Source organism: Hemibagrus wyckioides, linkage group LG04 (assembly GCF_019097595.1).
Source record: "Hemibagrus wyckioides isolate EC202008001 linkage group LG04, SWU_Hwy_1.0, whole genome shotgun sequence".
In the NCBI taxonomy this organism is placed as follows: Eukaryota; Metazoa; Chordata; class Actinopteri; order Siluriformes; family Bagridae; genus Hemibagrus; species Hemibagrus wyckioides.
In genome coordinates, this window is record NC_080713.1 from 14417668 (window position 1) to 14438381 (window position 20714).

Below are 20714 nucleotides of genomic sequence, written 5' to 3' on the forward strand. Positions count from 1 at the left end.
AGTACCTACAGTATATAAAATATTTCTTGATTTCTGAAGCCATTATTATGACCTTTTACAGAACTTTAAAAAGCTTTGAACATTTACATTTAAGGCATTTAGCAGACACCCTTGTCCAGAGGGACATACAAATGTGCTTTGCAAAAGTCTCTATCAATGAATACAGCACCACTGGTTCACTAGGTTATAAACATAGGATACCATCAACCTAAAACTCTTAGGAGGATATTTTAAATTAAATACATAAAACAGGGAAAAATAAGTGCTATTTTAAGTGTTTCAGGAAGAGGTAGGTTTTCACCCATCATTTGAAGATGGCCAGTGACTCAGCTGATCAGCCATCCAGAGGAAGTTCATTCCACCACCTTGGTGCCAGAACAGAAAAGTACAGCAAGAGTACAGAAAGAGTACAGCAGTGGGGTGATGTGTGAGAACTTAAGCAGGTTGAAAACAAGTCATGCACCAGTTTACTTGGAAAGTCATGAGGAAACCATGATTCATTTCGACACTGGTGTTTTGGCCATGTATGCAATTTATTTTGATTGTCATACAAAAAATGGCCTGCTTTACTAAGACTTCCTTGATCCTTGTGTCAAAACAACTCAATATGTGGAACACAAATCAACAAATATTATGTTGACTTCACAAAATATGTCATTCAACTATATTCGGCGTAGTGCTGCAAAGAGATGAACAGTCATATTGTGCATATATTTTGGAGTCCAAGCAGGAAATTCATATACCAAGAAAAAAGAAGGTGGAGGGCCTACATCAAGCTGAGCCATCACAATTTATTATGCTAAATACCTACCATGATCAGCAGTTCAGTGGCCCCTAGGAAGACATTAGTGAGCATTCTGGAAGCATTAATAAAGCTACATCAAGCACTCCACCATCCTCATTGTCTGTGTTGACTTTGTTTTCAGCTTCACTCCTAGAAACCCCTCATAGCTTAGCTTCATAGTGGATTTTTCATTCTGTATTCCTTTACCCCCAAAAAAGCTGTACCAAAAGAAGCTTATTAAGAACTCCCAGAAACAGTTCAACCTGTGAAAAAGGCAGACCATTACATGAAATACAATAAGACGCCTGTGACAACTGATGCTACCATCCATGTGCCACAAACAATTACACTGATGTCACAGCCTGAAACCACAGATGAAACCACAACATTCAGATGATGAAATTAAACATTGTAAAGAAATTACTTATAGGCTTGTAAAACATCTGCATGTTGTAGGTGCTTATGTATATTTTCTTTAAGTCTTCAATTAGTCTTATAAAATTACTTGGATTAATATTCAGGGCTTCAGTTATTATTAAAATAATTAAAGATATTTGAAATGTTATTTATTAATTAATTTTACCAATATTCTTTCCAATAGTCTTCTGAAGGTTTGGAGATATTCAACAGTAGCTTGGTTCAACACAATGGCATTTACTGAGCAAATAAATCAGCAAACACAAACTTGTAGCAATGTATAATAGAACTTTTAGTGAACCTGCATGGGGAGATATTGTGTGTGTGTGTGTGTGTGTGTGTGTGTTGAATTGATATGTGAATGCACATGAACAGAGGGGTGCACTAACACTTGGTCTGAGAACAAAAGGGGCACATTCATGCCCACTCATCCATGCACATAGGAGAATTAAACTAAATGCTGGGAAATTTAAACTGAAAGTTTCCACTGTGCATGGATGACTGTTATTGACTTGGGTGTAATAAACTAGATTTATTTCAGAGATCAAACAGGAAAAATGGTAGCATTAGTGTAAGATCACAGGCAAAAGGGGAGATGCAAGGAGAGCCAAAAAGAAGAGAAAATCAAAGCAGTGCTGTGTACACTGGATATATCATGAGAAACAGTATACAGTTAAATCAAATTCAGGTTACAAAATAATAAATCACTTTACTAGAAATAGAATCAAACTATAACAGATATAAAAATCAACACTCACTTTCAAGATTACAAGATCAGTGTCCGTGAATGAAGAAGATGGATGATGCAATTTAGGCCTTCCCTGATTGAACAGGAGCATACCACATCATAGTGAGTATAGAAAGAAGTACACATCAGGCCTTGGTGTATTCAGGGTGCAACCAGGCCACTGCCCACAAAAGCCTGATGCAATGCAGTGCATTAGGAAATGCACAACTGGTGAAGGTGAGGTTTGTGCTGGGATGTTCATGAATATCTGCTGGTACTAGTAACAATTAAATTCTGAGAGAAAAGCATGAAGTGAAGGTAGTGGTTAGTCCTTGCCTCACACATTCACTAATTCTTGGGACGTATTGGCCAAGGTTTCAGGCATTAGTGAGGAAAATGTTTGTGGATGGGTCTGCAGTAGCTAAGCATGGTCTGGAACATGGCTTGGGTGCTGGAGCTGTCAACATCAGCTCTGTGTCAGGGGAACAGAGGGGTGAGGAGGGCTCCACCCCTCCAGCCTGGGCAGGGATTCCCCTCAGGGATTTTTCCTTGCAGCAGTTGCACAGCAAATACCTGAGGCACACCAGAGTAATTGATGGTCTGCCATTGGAGTGCTAAACCACCTATACTTTCCTGTTATTATGAATAGGATGAGCCAAATTGAACTTCTGTTCCATGCAGCTCATGATAAAAATTAAATCGTCTCATTGCCCCTTCTATTGGCTGGGTATTTGTGGCAGTGTTTGCAGGTGCTGTGTGGTATGTCACGAATGTCTTCTGGTGAATCTGCTAGAATAGACTCTATGAGGGAAATAATTTTTTGTTGGTCCTATGGATTATACAATTTACAGACAAGCTGGTTGATCCATTAAAATGCAAATCAAACATGATTTTTAAGTTCAGTCAAGATGATGAATGGAATTAGGATAAGTGACTCAAGTCCATGTTATTTGCAGTACAAGAGGCCCCACATGCCTTCATGGGTTTTCTCCCATTTAAAATATTACACAAGCAGAACCCTTGTAGTGTCCTAGACATCATTTTCCACCAATAAAAATGAAATTTAGTATATTCTTGACCTGAGACCAAACATCCACACTTTGCACAGGAGAATTTCTGTGATCAGATTCAAGCCCCAGCACTCCAAGCTGCCACTGTTGGGCCCTTAAGCAAGGAAAGTTCTCCAGGGGTGGTTGTGTGCAGTCACCCATACTGGATGCCTGATCACAAAAAATGTGGTTCATGAGAAACTCGAGGTTTTGTGCAACATTGCACAGTGACTGGAGCAGCCCGGTGTTGTTGGTGCCAAGACTAGCACATCAGTGCGCTTTTGTGTGGAATTTTAAAAAATCAGTGTGGTATCTAAATTTAATGCATATCCGATGCCTTGATGAACTGTCCAATTATTTTGGCATGTGATAGAATTTTCTTTTGGGTTCACTTTGGAGAGGAAGTCTGATTCACACTGCTCCTGCTACCTCTGAGCTGATATCAGGGAAGAATAATGCCAAAAGAACCACGCCGTGTCTGTGTCAGTGTAGCAATGCTCTTCAAAGTTTATTGAGACAGACAGGAAGTATTTAAACAACCAAAAGATGTGGTCTTTTTCATTATCTACTGTATGTGCAACAAAAGGCAATATCCATGGGTAACAAAATGAGTTCAACAATAGGCATTAAAGGTATAAACAGAGGTGGTGGCAGAGGTCTCTACAGGTGGGCTAATGACAAAAGACATTCTTCATAGGTAACAAAGGCATTAACAATGGACATCAAAGATGTGAACAGAGGAGGTGACATATCTATACAGGTGGGCTGATTATGGAGTATCTGTGCTCAACACATTTTATTCAATCAAAACTAAGAATTCCTTGGTCTTAAACAAAGGATACTGTGGTCATAATTTGAGATCAAAGACAAAAGACATCACAAAATTAGCATAGACCATGCCAAGATATATGCAAAATTGATATAAATGCCCTCGTAGGTCCCAGTGGACCTGTGCACACTCTTAAGGAACATTAAAGATCTCACTACTCTCTGGACTGCCCCACAACCCCAACCTCAAACAACAGTAACCTTCTAAGGCCAGGCATGCTAGAGGGCAGAGGGTAGTCAGTCCGAGCAATAAACAAGATGTCTGCTGCATTATTGTTGTCTATGGGAAACAATGACCACTGACTACTGTGGGAAACAAATTTTCTTGTGTTCTCGCAGAGGAAGGCTCACTAACCTGTTCGGTAAAGGTCGTATACAGATTGCCCCCACACTGCTGCTGAGACATAAGACTACTTATACAGGAGCACAAGGTCCCTATTAAAATATGACAAGCAATGGCTGAGTTAATTTATCAGGACCACAACATGAACAAATTCAAGAATGACCAAGCAGTGTCTAGCAGAATAAATTTAGAATTTCTATATTCTGTGAGATGATCAGATGTGTGCAAGCTAATACATTTTTTGTGTTGGATGCTGTCCTTTTAAGGATGCTGATTTGAGGTTATGCCTAGGTAAAAGGAGGAAGATGTCACGTTGTTCAAATTAAGACTTCATTAAAGGTTGTGGTGATTCTAGTTGAAAAACCTAACCTAAAACTATTTTCCCATTGTGGTGAACAATACCTTTGTTATTATAAATGTTATGATGTTCTTGATGTTAACATTATAAATTGCAATTTGGAATTATACAGTTGTTCAGTGCTGTTGAGACATCTAATGTTTATGGCAAATGTTGGATTATTCTTGCAGTATAAGTTGCATTTGGTTGGTTTTATTTATTTATTAATAAACATAATGTGTAAGATTTAAGGTTTACAAAGAGACATTTGTCCATTTTTTAGGTTTATTAATGTGAGGACGTGCGAAATAACTTAGATGTTAATTGTTTATTTTGATTTTTTTTTTACAGTTTGACTACACACACACCCTCAGACCAACTGAATCTGAATGGTGTGAGTTCTGCACAAGGGAAATTTAACTCAAACTAAACATTTACTTCTCAGTATTATCTTAATTGGTAACATTAAAGTCAAACATGCAGAATTAGGAATACTAACAACAACATGGACAAAGATTCAGAGATGATTATTATTCCCAATCAACACCACCAACAACAACAAAGTCTCAAGCTTCAATGAGGAGATGCAAAAGATTTAGTGAAATGCTTGATGACAGGTTACTACAGCTACAGTTACTACTACTATGAACTGTAACCAACCCAAAGAGGTGGATATGAAACTTGCTGCTTTGGACAAAGCTGTTATTTGGTTTTGTGAGGTTCACAACATGTACCATAAAACATTAGAAGATGATGGTGACCTTGATGTTTCTAAAGGTTATTTACCCTCAGTCCTGTGTGATGTTCAGTCTTGATCTGGCATGAGGACTTTAAGCAATCAATGGAGGAGTCAAACATAGAGACTTAAAATGCACTTGATGTCCAGGAGGAAAAAACAGTGCTATAGGCCTACTATCTACCCAGCTTCATGAGCTACACAATCTCAGACAGAATGAAAGGGAAGAGTTTTTCGTGCATATAGCTCAAAAGGGAGAATGTCTGTGAACAGAGTTCAAGTTTAAGCGAATTGGAAGTAGATGGACTGAAAACCTTATTGAAACTTAAAGAAGCCGAGATGGAGGAAACCCATTGAATGGTTAACAGCAATAAATTTAGATTTCTCGACACCTGTCCAGGTAACCCAAGTATTAATTTTCGTCCATCACTCTCAGCAATGAACGAGAATTCTATATGCCAATTCCTTGAGCTATCAAAGCAACAGTATCAGTCACACATTGATTCTATGCATCTACCACCTGTTGACATCATTAAGTTTGAAGGAGAACCTTTGAAGTATTGGCAGTTCATGAGATTGAACTGACAGTGCCAGACAAAGAGAAACTCAATTGGCTTTATCAATACACTGTTGGTCAAGCTACACTGTTGTACAACCTTAACTCTAGCCTGAGCTATGGCTATTATGAAGTTTTTCAGCAAGCCATATGCAATATCAAGTGTTGACAAGGTGCTAAATTACAAGGACATTAAAGATAACATGCAGTTGCAAAGCTATGGAGATGTTCTGTGGGGACACCCACCCTCCCTCCCCCATGTTCCGCTTTTTTTGTATCTGCCCAAAAAGCCTCGCCAGATTTGTCGTTTGTTATTTGTTTGTTGTTTGGTCAGGCACTGCTTTGTTTCCAGGTTCCCATTTTATCATTACATTTTGTTAATCACATTGTATTTATCCAGTGTCCTGTATTAGTCTTGCTTTGAGTTTTGTTAATAAAACCATGCTTTAATTTCTTCTGCATGTGGGTCTGATAAACTGCATGCTGGAGATCGTGACTACCATGGAGATCCAGGTTCACTCCCCGCTTCGGATGGTGTCTCCCAAACATTACAGAATGACTGACCACTTTGCTGATCGCCCAGTTAGATTCTTGTTTTCTAAGGACTTGTCATGGATTGGCAATGGCCCAGGAACATTGGTGAGGACATCCGTTTGACCATCTGCTTGTTGGCCTTTGTCTGCACCGCTCCACTCTTTAGCGATTTAGCGGTGGATGCTTCCTTTCCCTGTTTCTGCAGGGATGTGCCTCCATTTCTGTTTCAGCCTAGGACATACACTCTACTTATGGTTCCATGGAAGACAAGCTTGGCACCAGGTTTGGTGGAGGCCACTTCCCTTTTTAATGGACCCTACTGGAAACATGGCTCTGCCGTCTTGCCAGCCGAGGACACTACTCCACTTCATGGTTCCAAGGAGGACATCGCTCTGCCTCCAAAGCTCAGCTGAGAAGCTTCAGAAGCCACGCCTTAAAGGGGGTCTATGTCAGGAGCTACTGGGACTGTTCCTTGCCAGACCACCAGGGTGTTGGCAGGTGAGTCATCATAGCCTGTTTTTTGTTTGTGTAGTCCCCACATGTTTTGTGCCATGCCCCTCCTATTGTTCCACTTTCTTGCAATGTCACCTGTTCCCCATTTACCCTGATGTTTTGTCCTATAAATCAGCCTTTTGTCTTTGTCAGTCATTATTGTTTGTTGTTCGTTTGTCTTTTGGTCAGACCCTGTTATGTTTCCAGGTTCCCATGTTATCGTTACATTTTGTTAATCACTTTTTATTTGTCCAGTGTGTATTAGTCTTGTTCTGAGTTTTGTTAATAAAACAGTGCTTTAATTTATCCTGCAGGTCTGATAAACTGTTTGCGGGAGATCATGACGACCACGGAGATCCAGGTTCGATCTCCGTTTTAGTTGGTGTTTCGCAATCGTTACAGTATTTGTTACAAATTGTGGCGAGTTCTAAATCAAGACCAGTTTCAGTAAGAAAAGGCAAGCATTCGCAACAGACTTGGCTATAAATGATTGTACCACATCATCCACACCAAAGACAGTATCAGGATTTAAGTGTCCAAAGTGCACTGAAGGACATTTATTGAACCAGTTTCAAGTGTTTAGTTCACACAAGAGCATTTAACCTTTGTTCAACAAAAGAAGCTCTGCTTGAACTGTTTCATGAAAGGTCATTGAAGCACAGTCTGTACTCGCAGATGGGTTTGGAGCTCCAACAAGCAGAATTAGCCATTCTCAATTACATACAAATCACAGTTTTCAAATCTTCTCAAGCTTAAACCCTTTGAGGATGACTAACAAATGCCCCAATTTCCTTCAAGGCTAAACACCTAGTGATCGTACCTAACAATCATCAATTTACCCAGCTGATTATTAGCCACTACCATGTCCAGCTGAGCCATGCAGGTCAAGAACGAGTATTTGGAGAAATCTGCCAACGTTTGTGGATCCTAAAGGAGCTAAGCTACAAACCCAGGAAATGGCAGACCTACCTGGCTCTAGAATGACCTCCGTTCACTCATGTGGGCATAGACTATTTTGGGCCATTCTTGGTTAAGAAGGTGAGCAGCAGTTCAAAAGATGTTTGTTACTTCTTGTTCTTGTTACTACAAGATCCACTTGCGCATACACTTGATACTGACTCCTTTATCAATGCTTATAGCAGTTTATTGCTAGGAGAGGCCCACCCACTGAGATACAATCAGATAATGGGAACAATTTTGTGGGTAGATCACAAGAACTGCGAAAAGCCATCAGTGATCAGAATTAGTGAAATATATTATTTGCTGCAGAACAATGTAAAATGGATCTTCAATCTACCCACTGCCTCCTACATGGGTGGTGTTTGGGAGCAACAAATTCGTAGTTCTTTCCATACTGATCGCTGTTCTGTTAGATAAGGCTTCAGATGAGGAGTTTGTCAGCACTTCTTTGATCTGTTGACTGTATTGTTAATGTTAGACCAATTACTAAACCCTCTGATGACCCATCAGATCTTCTACCACTCACACCAAATCATCTATTGTTACTCCATTCTAGTCAAACTCTACCTCTAGGAGCCTTTTAGCATTTACCAACACAATTACAATATCTGGTAGACATCTTTTGGTCTAGATGGCTAAAGGAGTACTTACCTACACTACAGCAATGCCAATTCTTATTTATGTCTATCTATGTGCAGACAGGCTTGTGCATACCATAGAAGTGAAAACAAAGACAGGAATCTTTAACCTTTAATCTTTCTCCTAGGAGCCAGGTTGCTGAATTTGTTTTTGAGCTTTTATAGGAGATATCACCTGACCTTTGTTGGAATGACCTGTGTGGATCATTGGGAATAGGATGTTGCCTGCTTTAAATGCTGTGGTGATAGTTGAAAAAAATAAGCTAAAATAACTTTTCATGGTGAGCAATATTGCTGTTATTATAAATATTCTGAAATATATTTCCTTTGATAAGATTTTAGTGGCAGTGCTTGCACTCTCTTTTGCACAGGGAAAGGCTTCAACCCATTTTGACAACTTATCAACGATAAGCTGTAGATATTTTAGATTTCTCATGAGTGGCATGTTTGTGAGGTTAATCTGTAAAGCTAGGGAAGAAGGCTGAAGAGGAGGTAATGTGTCATGTTTGGCAGTTTTACCCTGGACATTAGCTCTAGCACAGATCAAACGTGCATAAAGTAGCAGAATGCAGAATTGTTTGATGTTATTCATGTTTTTTGCCATTTCTTGTGCGTCATTTTCATGGTATTTCACATGCCACACCAAGAGGGTGATTAATATCTGCAATTGTATTCAGTCATGAATAAAGCTTTAAATGTCATTCCTTCTGTGGAAGCTTTCAAAGGAACTCTTTTGATGGTAGCCAAGTACACCATAAGCAAATGGCATATTATAAACTGTTAAGACAGTATCCAGGATGAGCACTATACCATTAAACCACTACTGCTGAGACCACTAAAGCTATGAAACAATCCCCAGCAGAACCAAAAGCAAAGGTAAATAGCAAGGTGTACTCTACCCATGCATATACAAAGCTCCAGAAACATCATTGCCAGCTTCAACTTTGTCACCTCTCCCTGTACAAATAATCACACACTTCAGGTAGGAAACTTCAGACCATTAACCTTAAACAGTCACCAGTGTCACTAAAGCACAAAAACCAGGTACCACTGCTAAACCTCTCCCTTTTGCCCCAAGCTGCAATAGCATGTCAAAAAGAAAAACAGCTAGTAGCACCCCTAGTCACTAGTCTTCTATCATTTCCAAAGCAGTAAGGATGAAGCTATAAGCCATGAGGCAAGGTAAATCTATGGTGTCAGCAGTAGTTTTTCATTTCCTCCCACCTTCCAAAACATGCCAGTAGATTGGCTAAGATAAATTGGCCCTAAGTCTAAATAAGTGAGCAAGCTTAGATCAAAAAGACAGTGTTAGTAAATTAAATGAAATTTCCATGCCTATGCAGGGTCTGGTGGGCTCCCAGATGTAGCCCTTCACTGCTTAACAATACCAGAATAACTGTGTTTAGCAGTTAAGTGCAAACGTTTACATACTGTACCTGTTGAACAACACAGAAAATTCATTGGCTCTAAATAAAGCCACAGGTACACTCAGTTAACTCATAATTATGAAATTTGGTCAAGCAGGAGTCACATTAAAAGAGTATTCTTGGTTTATGAAAAATTCTAGCATTCTGACAAATTAAATATTAAATCAATCTGCCTCTAATACATTTGAAGTTATTTTTGATGTTAACAAAATAGTTGCCCAAATTGATTTCATAAGAAATTTCACAAAACTGATAAAACACTTCTATTGCTTATCTTAGGTGTACATAAGCTTTTGGCCTCAACTGTACAACTGGATAAACTAGGTATTGCTCACAAACTGGCTAATACCATGCATACTATCATGCTCTGGAAAGACCACAGAATTGCAGCCAAATAGACAGAGGTCCATGAAGAAAACTTACAGAATGCAACCTTTCAGCAAAGTAAACTAACACAAACAGCCAGGACACTGATAAATTACTTTGGTACAAGACTCTGAATGCCCTTGAGTGAACTAGATATATCTGTAGAAAGACCTGAGGATGACAGTTTACAGACATTCCCCATCCAACTCGATAAAGCTTGAGAGGATCTGCCATTAAAAATATGAGAAACTGGCCAAATTCAAGCGTGCTTGCAGAGACTTGCCAAAGAAAACTTTAGTTGTAATTACAACTACTTTTTGCTTAAGCAAAATATATCTTACTTAGGCTCACTATGCCTTTATTAAATCAGATGAATGTATAGTGTTTACCTCTAAATAAAGGTTTCACTAATGTATGTCATAGTTCTTAAATGCAGTGACTAATACATTTTTGTAAGTTTATTCTTCATAATTTTCACAATACTTTGTGTCCATTACAGAAAAAACAGCTGCATTCTTAGGCCAGGCCATTAATGGGTACAAAAAATGACCAATTAAAAAGCACCTGCAAACTTTCACAGCAATCCTATTTCAGTTGCTAGGATACAAAGCATGAGCATCTAAATGTGCAGTAATTCTGCAAACACTCAGAGACCTACAACGAACAGGTCAACAGGTTTTTGGCTTTTAATGAAATTTAACTTGCACACATTAATCAGAACTCTGTTTGCCCTATAGTCGCCTTCATAGTTGCTAACCTAAAAAATAACTGCCAACTTGAAGGTGTTTAATTTTCTTTGTCCAGAGTGATAAAACTGTGCGGAAGTCTCACAAAAACTTTATTAAAGACACGTTTCACCCCACAATGAGCACACACAACTGTCTGATTCCCTTGTCAGCTTATCCCAGGCACAAGTGAATAATAAATGATAAAATGTGTGTCCTTAATAGCACCAGTCCTGGGAAACCCCTCTTTTCCACATAACACATTCTTGGTGTTTAAATTGTAAATATTCAAATCCCATTGAATTATAATGAATCCATCTAATGTAAGTGTGTTGGTAGCATTTAAGGGGTTCATATGTAACGAAGTTACACAATCATCTCAAGCTGTCTTGCATATTCAATGACTTGTTGGGCCAATTCTGTTGAAGGAATAGTTACTTCCTCTGTCCGCTGTTGCTGTGGGCTGAAAGAGTAGTAACCGTCAGGGCTCTGAGTCCAGCCTCTCTATAGGAGAAAACACAAGGCACAGATCATTGGACAATTCAAGCACCAACATAGAAGAGATAATGGGGGGAAAAAAACATTTTATTTGAAAAGGGAAATAAAAATACCCGAATAATGTCAGAAAAGTTTTTAGGTTTTGAAGCAATCTGATCATTTTAACAATGCAATTTGATAAACACTCCAAAGAAATTCTACTGTAAACTTTACAGCATATACTTACCTTCTTAGCATATTCTGTCATCTTTTTTGGTGAGGAGAAGAAAAGCACCCTTGTTGCCTCACTGAACTGAATCTGTTCATATGCCTTCTCTATGCAACCTGCAATCTCATCACTTAAAGAGTAGAAGTTGTCAATTATTTAGTGAACATTTTAAGGTCTTAATTTAGATTAAATACAACTTTTAATATGTGTATTTGGAAACATATATTCATATTCTCATATTCCTGAGTAAAAAGGTCAATGTGTATTTGCTCGTTTTATTTTAATCCCAGTTTAGAAACTCCAAATTCCTTAAATTCCTGCTGCAACATGCCTAATCCAGTTTAAAAAGACCTGGATTCTCTGTGGAATGCAGAGCATATCATCCATAATACTATGATTGCTTAGGCAAGAATGAAGTAAAACCATAATGTCTAATAACAAATCTGAAAATACAGTGAGGGAAAAAATTTTGATCCCCTGCTGATTTTGTACGTTTGCCCACTGACAAAGAAATGATCAGTCTGTAATTTTAAGGGTAGGTGTATTTGAACAGTGAGAGGCAGAATAACAAAAATAAATCCAGAAAAATGCATTTCAGAAAAGTTATACATTGATTTGCATTTTAATGAGTGAAATAAGTATTTGATCCCCTATCAATCAGAAAGATTTCTGGCTCCCAGGTGTCTTTTATACAGGTAACGAGCTGAGATTACAGCAGGAGCACTCTTGGGGAGTGCTCTTAATCTCAGCTCGTTAACTGTATGAAAGACACCTGTCCACAGAAGGAAGCAATCAATCAGATTCCAAACTCTCCATCATGGCCAAGACCAAAGAGCTGTCCATGGATGTCAGGGACAAGATTGTAGACCTACACAAGGCTGGAATGAGCTACAAGACCATCGCCAAGCAGCTTGGTGAGAAGGTGACAACAGTTGGTGTGATTATTCCCAAATGGAAGAAACACAAAAGGACTGTCAATCTTCCTCGGTCTGGGGCTCCACGCAAGATCTCACCTCATGGAGTTTCAATGATCATAAGAACAGTGAGGAATCAGCCCAGAATTACACTGGAGGATTTTGTCAATGATCTCAAGGCAGCTGAGACCATAGTCACCAAGAAAACAATTGGTAACACTACGCCGTGAAAGACTGAAAGGTCCCCCTGCTAAAGAAAGCACATGTACAGGCTCATCTGAAGTTTGCCAGTGAACATCTGAATAATTCAGAGGAGAACTGGGTGAAAGTGTTGTGGTCAAATGAGACCAATATCCAGCTGTTTGGCATCAACTGAACTCGCTGTGTTTGGAGGAGGAGGAATGCTGCCTATGACTCCAAGAAGACCATCCCCACCGTCAAACATGGAGGTGGAAACATTATGCTTTGGGGGTGTTTTTCTGCTAAGGGGACAGGACAACTGCACCGCATCAAAGGGAAGATGGACGGAGCCATGTACCGTCAAATCTTGAGTGAGAACCTCCTTCCCTCAGCCAGGGCATTGAAAATGGGTCGTGGATGGATATTCCAGCCTGACAATGACCCAAAACACACGGCCAAGGCAAGAAAGGAGTGGTTCAAAAAGAAGCACATTAAGGTCCTGTAGTGGCCTAGCCAGTCTCCAGACCTTAATCCCATAGAAAATCTGTGGAAGGGTCAGTCACAAAACCTTAAAGACTTGGAGAGGATCTGCAAAGAGGAGCGGGCCCAAATTCCTTGAGATGTGAGCAAATCTGGTGGCCAGCTACAAGAAATGTCTGACGTCTGTGATTGCCAACAAGGGTTTGCCACCAAGTACTAAGTCATGTTTTGCAAAGGGGTCAAATACTTATTTCACTCAATAAAATGCAAATCAATGTATAACTTTTTTGAAGTGTTTTTCTGGATTTTTTTTGTTGTTAGTCTGTCTCTCACTGTTCAGATAAACCTACCATTAAAATTACAGACTGATCATTTCTTTGTCAGTGGGCAAACGTACAAAATCAGCAGGAGATCAAATAATTTTTTCCCCTCACTGTATATGAAAATTAATGAGGGTTTTCATATAGCTGCAGTGACCAGTAATAAATCACAATACATATATTTTCCATGTTCCCTGTTAGTATTGGTATGACACTAATGTAGTTATTTCTAATTTGTTAACCTCTTAGGAGGAAATCATTTATAAAGTTCAGTCGATACATGTCAGCAATACATACCGGATAGTATCAAGCAGAATGTCTATGAAGAAGGTATAGCTCTCAGCAGGAATATTCCCTTTTGCAAGAAAAACTTTGTTGTAGCTGCCCTCCATCAAGTACTATAGCAGAAACAAAAAAATATAGCAAATATAGCCCTTTGCCAGTTACCCTATCTAGCAGTCATTCATTCAGAAACTACCTATAACAATCAGATTAAGGGTATTATTGGATCTCAACAAATCAATTAATTAATGTTAAAATTGAATTAATTAATTATTTTAATCCAATAATCAGGGGTCTCATTTTTCATAGCTTGCTTAGAACAGTCTAAATTTGTGAGAAAAGACATCAGTATGCACAAGGCAATTGGCATTTATCACATGCGGGTATGCACAGTCGTGTGCAATGAACACTAAAAAAATCCCATTCAAAAGCCTGCTCAAGGCACTGCTTGTTAAGACAATGCTGAGCATATCAAAAGGTCTAAAAAATTTACCAACAAGGTAGGGATACTCGAGTGCAAAGTAAAATAAAATAAAACAGCTTGAAGTGAATGGAATATATGTGAAAATTAAGTGAATGGAAGGGAATAAATATGTGAAAATTCCTTATTATTGATGTTTTTTGGGAAATATACTGCCATGTAAGATACAATATATTGCCAAAAGTATTCGCTCACCCATCCAAATAATCAGAATCAGGTGTTCCAATCACTTCCATGGCCACAGGTGTATAAAATCAAGCACCTAGGCATGCAGACTGTTTTTACAAACATTTGTGAAAGAATGGGTCGCTCTCAGGAGCTCAGTGAATTCCAGCGTGGAACTGTGATAGGATGCCACCTGTGCAACAAATCCAGTCGTGAAATTTCCTCGCTCCTAAATATTCCACAGTCAACTGTCAGCTGTATTATAAGAACGTGGAAGTGTTTGGGAACGACAGCAACTCAGCCACGAAGTGGTAGGCCACGTAAACTGACGGAGCGGGGTCAGCGGATGCTGAGGCGCATAGTGCGAAGAGGTGGCCAACTTTCTGCAGAGTCAATCGCTACAGACCTCCAAACTTCATGTGGCCTTAGATTAGCTCAAGAACAGTGCGCAGAGAGCTTCATGGAATGGGTTTCCATGGCCGAGCAGCTGCATCCAAGCCATACATCACCAAGTGCAATGCAAAGCGTCGGATGCAGTGGTGTAAAGCACGCCGCCACTGGACTCTAGAGCAGTGGAGACGCGTTCTCTGGAGTGACGAATCACGCTTCTCCATCTGGCAATCTGATGGACGAGTCTGGGTTTGGCGGTTGCCAAGAGAACGGTACTTGTCTGACTGCATTGTGCCAAATGTAAAGTTTGGTGGAGGGGGGATTATGGTGTGGGGTTGTTTTTCAGGAGCTGGGCTTGGCCCCTTAGTTCCAGTGAGAGGAACTCTGAATGCTTCAGCATACCAAGACATTTTGGACAATTCCATGCTCCCAACTTTGTGGGAACAGTTTGGAGCTGGCCCCTTCCTCTTCCAAAATGACTGTGCACCAGTGCACAAAGCAAGGTCCATAAAGACATGGATGACAGAGTCTGGTGTGGATGAACTTGACTGGCCTGCACAGAGTCCTGACCTCAACCCGATAGAACACCTTTGGGATGAATTAGAGCCAGGCCTTCTCGTCCAACATCAGTGTGTGACCTCACAAATGCGCTTCTGGAAGAATGGTCAAAAATTCCCATAAACACACTCCTAAACCTTGTGGACAGCCTTCCCAGAAGAGTTGAAGCTGTTATAGCTGCAAAGGGTGGACCGATGTCATATTGAACCCTATGGATTAGGAATGGGATGTCACATAAGTTCATATGCGAGTCAAGGCAGGTGAGCGAATACTTTTGGCAATATAGTGTAAATATAAATGCATACAAGGCATATTATATGGCTCAAAGGTGCTTGGAAAGTTCAAGTTCTTCCTGGAATTTGTCCTTGAAACTGTACATCTGGCTTAAAAACTCTAAAACAGCTCCCAAGTGGCACAACAGAAAAGCTTTCGCCCTATAATCCAGAGATCAAGTTGAATCCCGATGAAACCAAGAGAGCGCAAAATAGCCCTGCTCTTAAGGTGGCATATTAGAGTAAAACAGTACTGAGCAAACAAAATTATCTAATGATCCACTAATTACTCTTGATGATGGAATGTGGTGATTAATCTATGTCACCTTTCTGCCATTTAAAGTGAACTTAGACAGTAATTATTCTGTTAATTAGGATGATGTGACAATAAGTAGGATGAGTTGAGACCTAACTATAAGTGATTACACTTTTGTACCACTAGGGGTTCCTGTATATGGCCCGTCAGGAGCATGAGTAATGGTATAGAATTCATGAATGAATGAATAAAAAATAAATTTCTGTGAGTAGAAAGCTGCCCAGAGTGCATTAAATACCACTGGCAAATGTACAGTTCACTCTTTTAATGGCAACTAAGTTATTCCCTCCTTTTTAAAAAAAAAAAAAACAACATGATCCAGAAACTACATATGAATCTACATTCATCACCAAAAACAGCCAAAAATACAAGACACTATGTATGCCTAGAGGCAGTATAAAGGTGACAAACATTTAGAAAAAGACCTGATTATAGACTGCCTCAGAAAGAAGTTTTTACCATTTTCAGATTAAATGTAAATAAATGCATCAATAGAATTACTGCTAAACTTCATATACCTGCTCTAATGAAACTGGGTGTCTGATGTAGACATTGGTCTGGATGTCTTTAGCACTCAGCCTCTCCAGCTCTGTGTGAAACTCAGACACTCTATTCTGTGAGAGCAGGAATAGCAGATTTAGGCCCAGCAGTTGATGGATGTAGGCTGACTCTGGCAGCTCATCCCTGTATGCGGCAGAACAGTTAACAGAAGAGAAGGCATTACAAACCTTCAATTTTATTTTTTAAAAAGCTGTCAAAATAGAAACTAACAAATTAGCTAAATTGATGACTATTCCACCAACACCAGATTTACGGACTTGTTTTGAAATTATTAACTAAAAGATGCCTACTACACGTATTATAGACTGTCTTTGGCTCCTGATTCATACATTCAATCTTGAATTATCATGAAATAATTAAGTCTAATTTTCATCTTTTTTGTGTGTTTATTAATTTATATAAACAATTGCAGAAAATATCAATTTTGTGTATTTGTAATTTCAGTAATAAAAATATACATTTTGCAACTGTCCCTACATTCTGGTCAACTCTGTTACTTCTGTTATAAAAAGGCATAAAAATCTTTAAAGTATTCATAGAAAAAGCATGTGTGACTTGCACCAAGTTGTGTCAGTTCCTCTGGTGGGAAACTTTTTTTTTTTAAGGATATGCCAATAGTAGAATAATTATTTGTCAAATCTGTCATTGTGATATTGCAGTGAATCCATTATTTACTTTTTAGAAACAATAATGTGAAAATCCATGCCACGTGGTAAATGGTGAAAAATGTCAACTGTTATTGTCAACTCTGTTAGTGGGTTTAAAAGTTTTAATGATAACAGAGTTGACAGTCAAATGTTCCCAATCACATTTAAGCATTTTGCCTTATTTTACCTTTTTTATGGATGCTTGGTCAACTCTGTTTTAAGGTTTTGCTTTAAAAAAAAATTGTGTGTTTTATTGTTAACAATTGATCAGAACTGATAAGCCTAACTAGTACTCGTACTATATGAAACATTACAGAACTTCATTAATTTTTAAAGCTACCATATTGGCAACTTCTCAGTTGTGTGTTAATTTTTTACTCCAAAACAAAAAGTCTATATCTTATTAGACTTAAAGATGATTTAATTGATGGAGACAGAACGGAATGGAAGACTTAAGAGTCTTAAATTGTTACATTTGTTAACTGTATATATTTTACCCAACTTGTCTAACAGAGTTGACAGATTTTTCGATCAGTACTTTGAAGTTATTTGAAGTGTGTTCTATGAAAATAAAATAAAAGTTTAACAAAAAAAAAGGTTCCTATTCTTTTTTTTTCTAGTCAAAATGTACCCGTAATTCTGGAATTAGTCATATACTAGTTTAAGCTAATAAGGGCATCTGGATGTCCAACCATTAAGGGAATTGAGGGATGAACACACATTCTAGTAGGTGTAAAGTTTTCTTTGCTAAGCTACAAATAACTGGTGTATATAAATTAACATTTACATAGTTTAAGTTAGAAGTCATAGTAATAACTTGTCTGTGTTTTCTATTGTTCTACATTATTAACCCAGAAATACAAAAATTCAGATATCTGGATAGGTAAACGAATTAATGTAATTTTTGTTAGCAGAATATTTAAGTATTTGTGCTGATTTACCAGTAATTAGCCGACAAGTTAAATCAGCTGTGTTAAATAATCTAGAAAATATGTTATGTAATAAATTCCAAATCCATGAATGATAAATTACTTGTAATCAAAATAATAACACTTCAGCTGAGCCATGTAGCGTTCAAAGGAGGGAATGTCTTTCTTTAGGATACTCCATAAAGCTCCAATTTCCAGCACATCGCCTGCAAAACAAAACACGAGGTCAGACATAATGATGCAGAACACCTACTAAATTCAGCGTTGTCCTTTACGCTCAACAATACTCACGGGCTAAAATCAGCTGTTGTTTAGCGAGTTTGGTCCCGGTGGTTGGTAAAAAATTCAACTCCAGAAGCGAAATCTACAAAGAAACAATTAAAACGTTCAAGATACATACCACAAAATGTGATTTCCTCTGTAATTTTGTTACTTGTCTTTTTAAGAAATCTTAGTTCTTTGAGCAATAACGAATAATGCACTTAAAATAATTAGTTGATGGAATGAATGAATGAATATAAATCAACCAACCACATTAGACTAATAGATTGGGCTTAATAATAAATTAACAATAAGTGCTGACAAACAGTATATATGTTATGTTAGTTACTTAAGCTAAATTGGCAGGCTAAATCGAAATAACTAGCTTGCTAGCACACTCGCGCCTTCAATCACTATGTTCATATCTTCATTTTCACTTACATTTGCCTAGCATTCAACACAGAGTTAAAAAGAATACCTTGAGCTTGCTCAGTATTTCCCCGCATTTGTTTAAATTTGGATTTTTCTTATTCCATTCGGCTTTCAAGGTTTCATACAGCCCAACACTCTCTTTCAACACAGACGCCATAGTGATTCTGCAAAATGTACGACACGGGCGCGCACTAATACGGCATGCAACTGTCGTGAAATATTGTTAATGGGAAAGAGTTTTTTTTTTTACCCATAGATGGCGCCATATATCTAACAAATAACATGCCAAGATTTACTCACTACTGTGTTCCAGGAAAAGTTGCAATTCTCCACCTACTCTTGGTAAAAGCCACAACCTATCAACTTGAAATTTCAACTCGTCGGATTATGTTCTCAGATACCAGTTCCTTCCCTGTTTACAGAGTGACGTAAATTTTTTTAAATTACTTTATATTAATTTTGGCATCACATTAGTTGTAGAGACACGGGATATGGCTAAGTCTATACCACTGGCCACACTACTCGCTGCTGTGAAAAAGCAGGGGTGTATCATTAGAGTTATTACTACCAAACAACATCTCCACCCACTTCCACCCCCCAAATTTTGTTGTTATAAGTTAGGAGGCCCGAGAAGCCGATTGCTACATGTGGCGTCCAATTTGCATAATCGCGCGCGCACACACACACATTATATTGTGCTTTACGACGCTGGCCAATCTGTACTGCGCATGTGTGTGATTTTACGACATTACAGTTTCTGAAGTAGATTTTTTCCCGTCTTTTTACTGAAAACGTGTACTTGTATCTAAATATATATCTTTACATATTTAGATTTTTTTCCGGCACGGGTCGGGTAATGTCAACAACACATTATAACATTATATTAGTGTCACGGATCGAGTAGTAACAATTACTAGTATTATAACAACAGTATTATAAATACCCAAAACTGCCGTAAATAGTTTCGTCTTACTTCAGACAGGAAGTAGACGTATTTCCGCACATGCGCGGTGCAAATCATGTTTCCGGTCTGGACGAAGTAGTATGTTCGCGAGAACATAAAAAAAGATTAAATGTTAACATTTTATCAGACGTTAAAATCTTTCGCAGCATTTGTTGCAAAAACAAAATGTTGCAAAAAAGATGCGAGGTGAAATACGCTCAAAATATACGTTTTGTGTTCGCGCTGGACATTTGTTAATTTAAATTGCAGCAGAAATCTTTCATTCTAAGTATAAATGTCTACACTGAAGCACACCGTTTTAGATCAGTCTCATGTACTACATTCAAATAACTAGATAATGTTCAAAATGTAACGCAAAATGTTTCCATAGCTCCTCAAGAAGTTATAGCTAATCCCATAATATAGTTTTCCCATATGATCTACTTAATTTACTTTTTAGCCCAATGTCTCTTTTTCCCATATGTGTAAAACAGTGTTACAGGTCTATTCCAAATATTTCTCACATTATTAGTTGTTCTGACCGGACATCCATAGTTATTTGTATCAGTAATTTCCTTCGTAATTGTAATTTGCCTTGTTTGTTTAAGGGGTTAAATCATGTGAGAAATATTATTTTCCAGCACACAATTTTTCTGGTACACTTAACTTCTCATGTTGTAAATGTACAGCATATTTAATAACATTATGTTAACATGAATACCCAAGGACTGTCCATCTAACTGTCTGCCCGTAGTTCATTTTCATCCAAACACACTACTGGAGCCAGGAGGGATATACACTTTTTAGAGCTATTTGATCATTAATCCACATTGAGAGAACATGCCTTAATTCTTTGTTTTGTCTATTAAGAGCAATATTTATGGCTGGAAGCAGTGCAAAAGGAATTTACAAAATTTATTCTTAACCTTTATATATATTTTTATAGCATGTAGCATGA

The 20714-nt window shown here is 38.2% G+C and overlaps 1 protein-coding gene across 1 annotated transcript; it reads right to left on the bottom strand.

Annotated features, from left to right (window-relative positions):
- Positions 1-10860: 10860 nt before the first annotated feature.
- psmd8 (proteasome 26S subunit, non-ATPase 8) lies at positions 10861-19020 on the bottom strand. The gene is made up of 7 exons (XM_058387292.1): positions 18860-19020; positions 18412-18484; positions 18224-18326; positions 16502-16667; positions 13817-13917; positions 11644-11755; positions 10861-11423 (listed from the first exon to the last, which is right to left on the bottom strand). Exons 1-7 carry the CDS (start codon positions 18968-18970, stop codon positions 11286-11288), a joined length of 804 nt encoding a protein of 267 aa, XP_058243275.1. The 5' UTR covers positions 18971-19020; the 3' UTR covers positions 10861-11285.
- Between the last annotated feature and the right edge of the window lie 1694 nt (positions 19021-20714).

Coding starts and splice junctions, on each gene's coding strand:
- psmd8 (XM_058387292.1), bottom strand. CDS start 18,970: ATGGCGTCTGTGTTGAAAGAGAGTGTTGGGCTGTATGAAACCTTGAAA. Junction 18,327..18,411: donor ACAACAGCTGATTTTAGCCC/GTGAGTATTGTT, acceptor TTTGTTTTGCAG/GCGATGTGCTGGAAATTGGA. Junction 11,424..11,643: donor TGACAGAATATGCTAAGAAG/GTAAGTATATGC, acceptor TTTCTCCTATAG/AGAGGCTGGACTCAGAGCCC.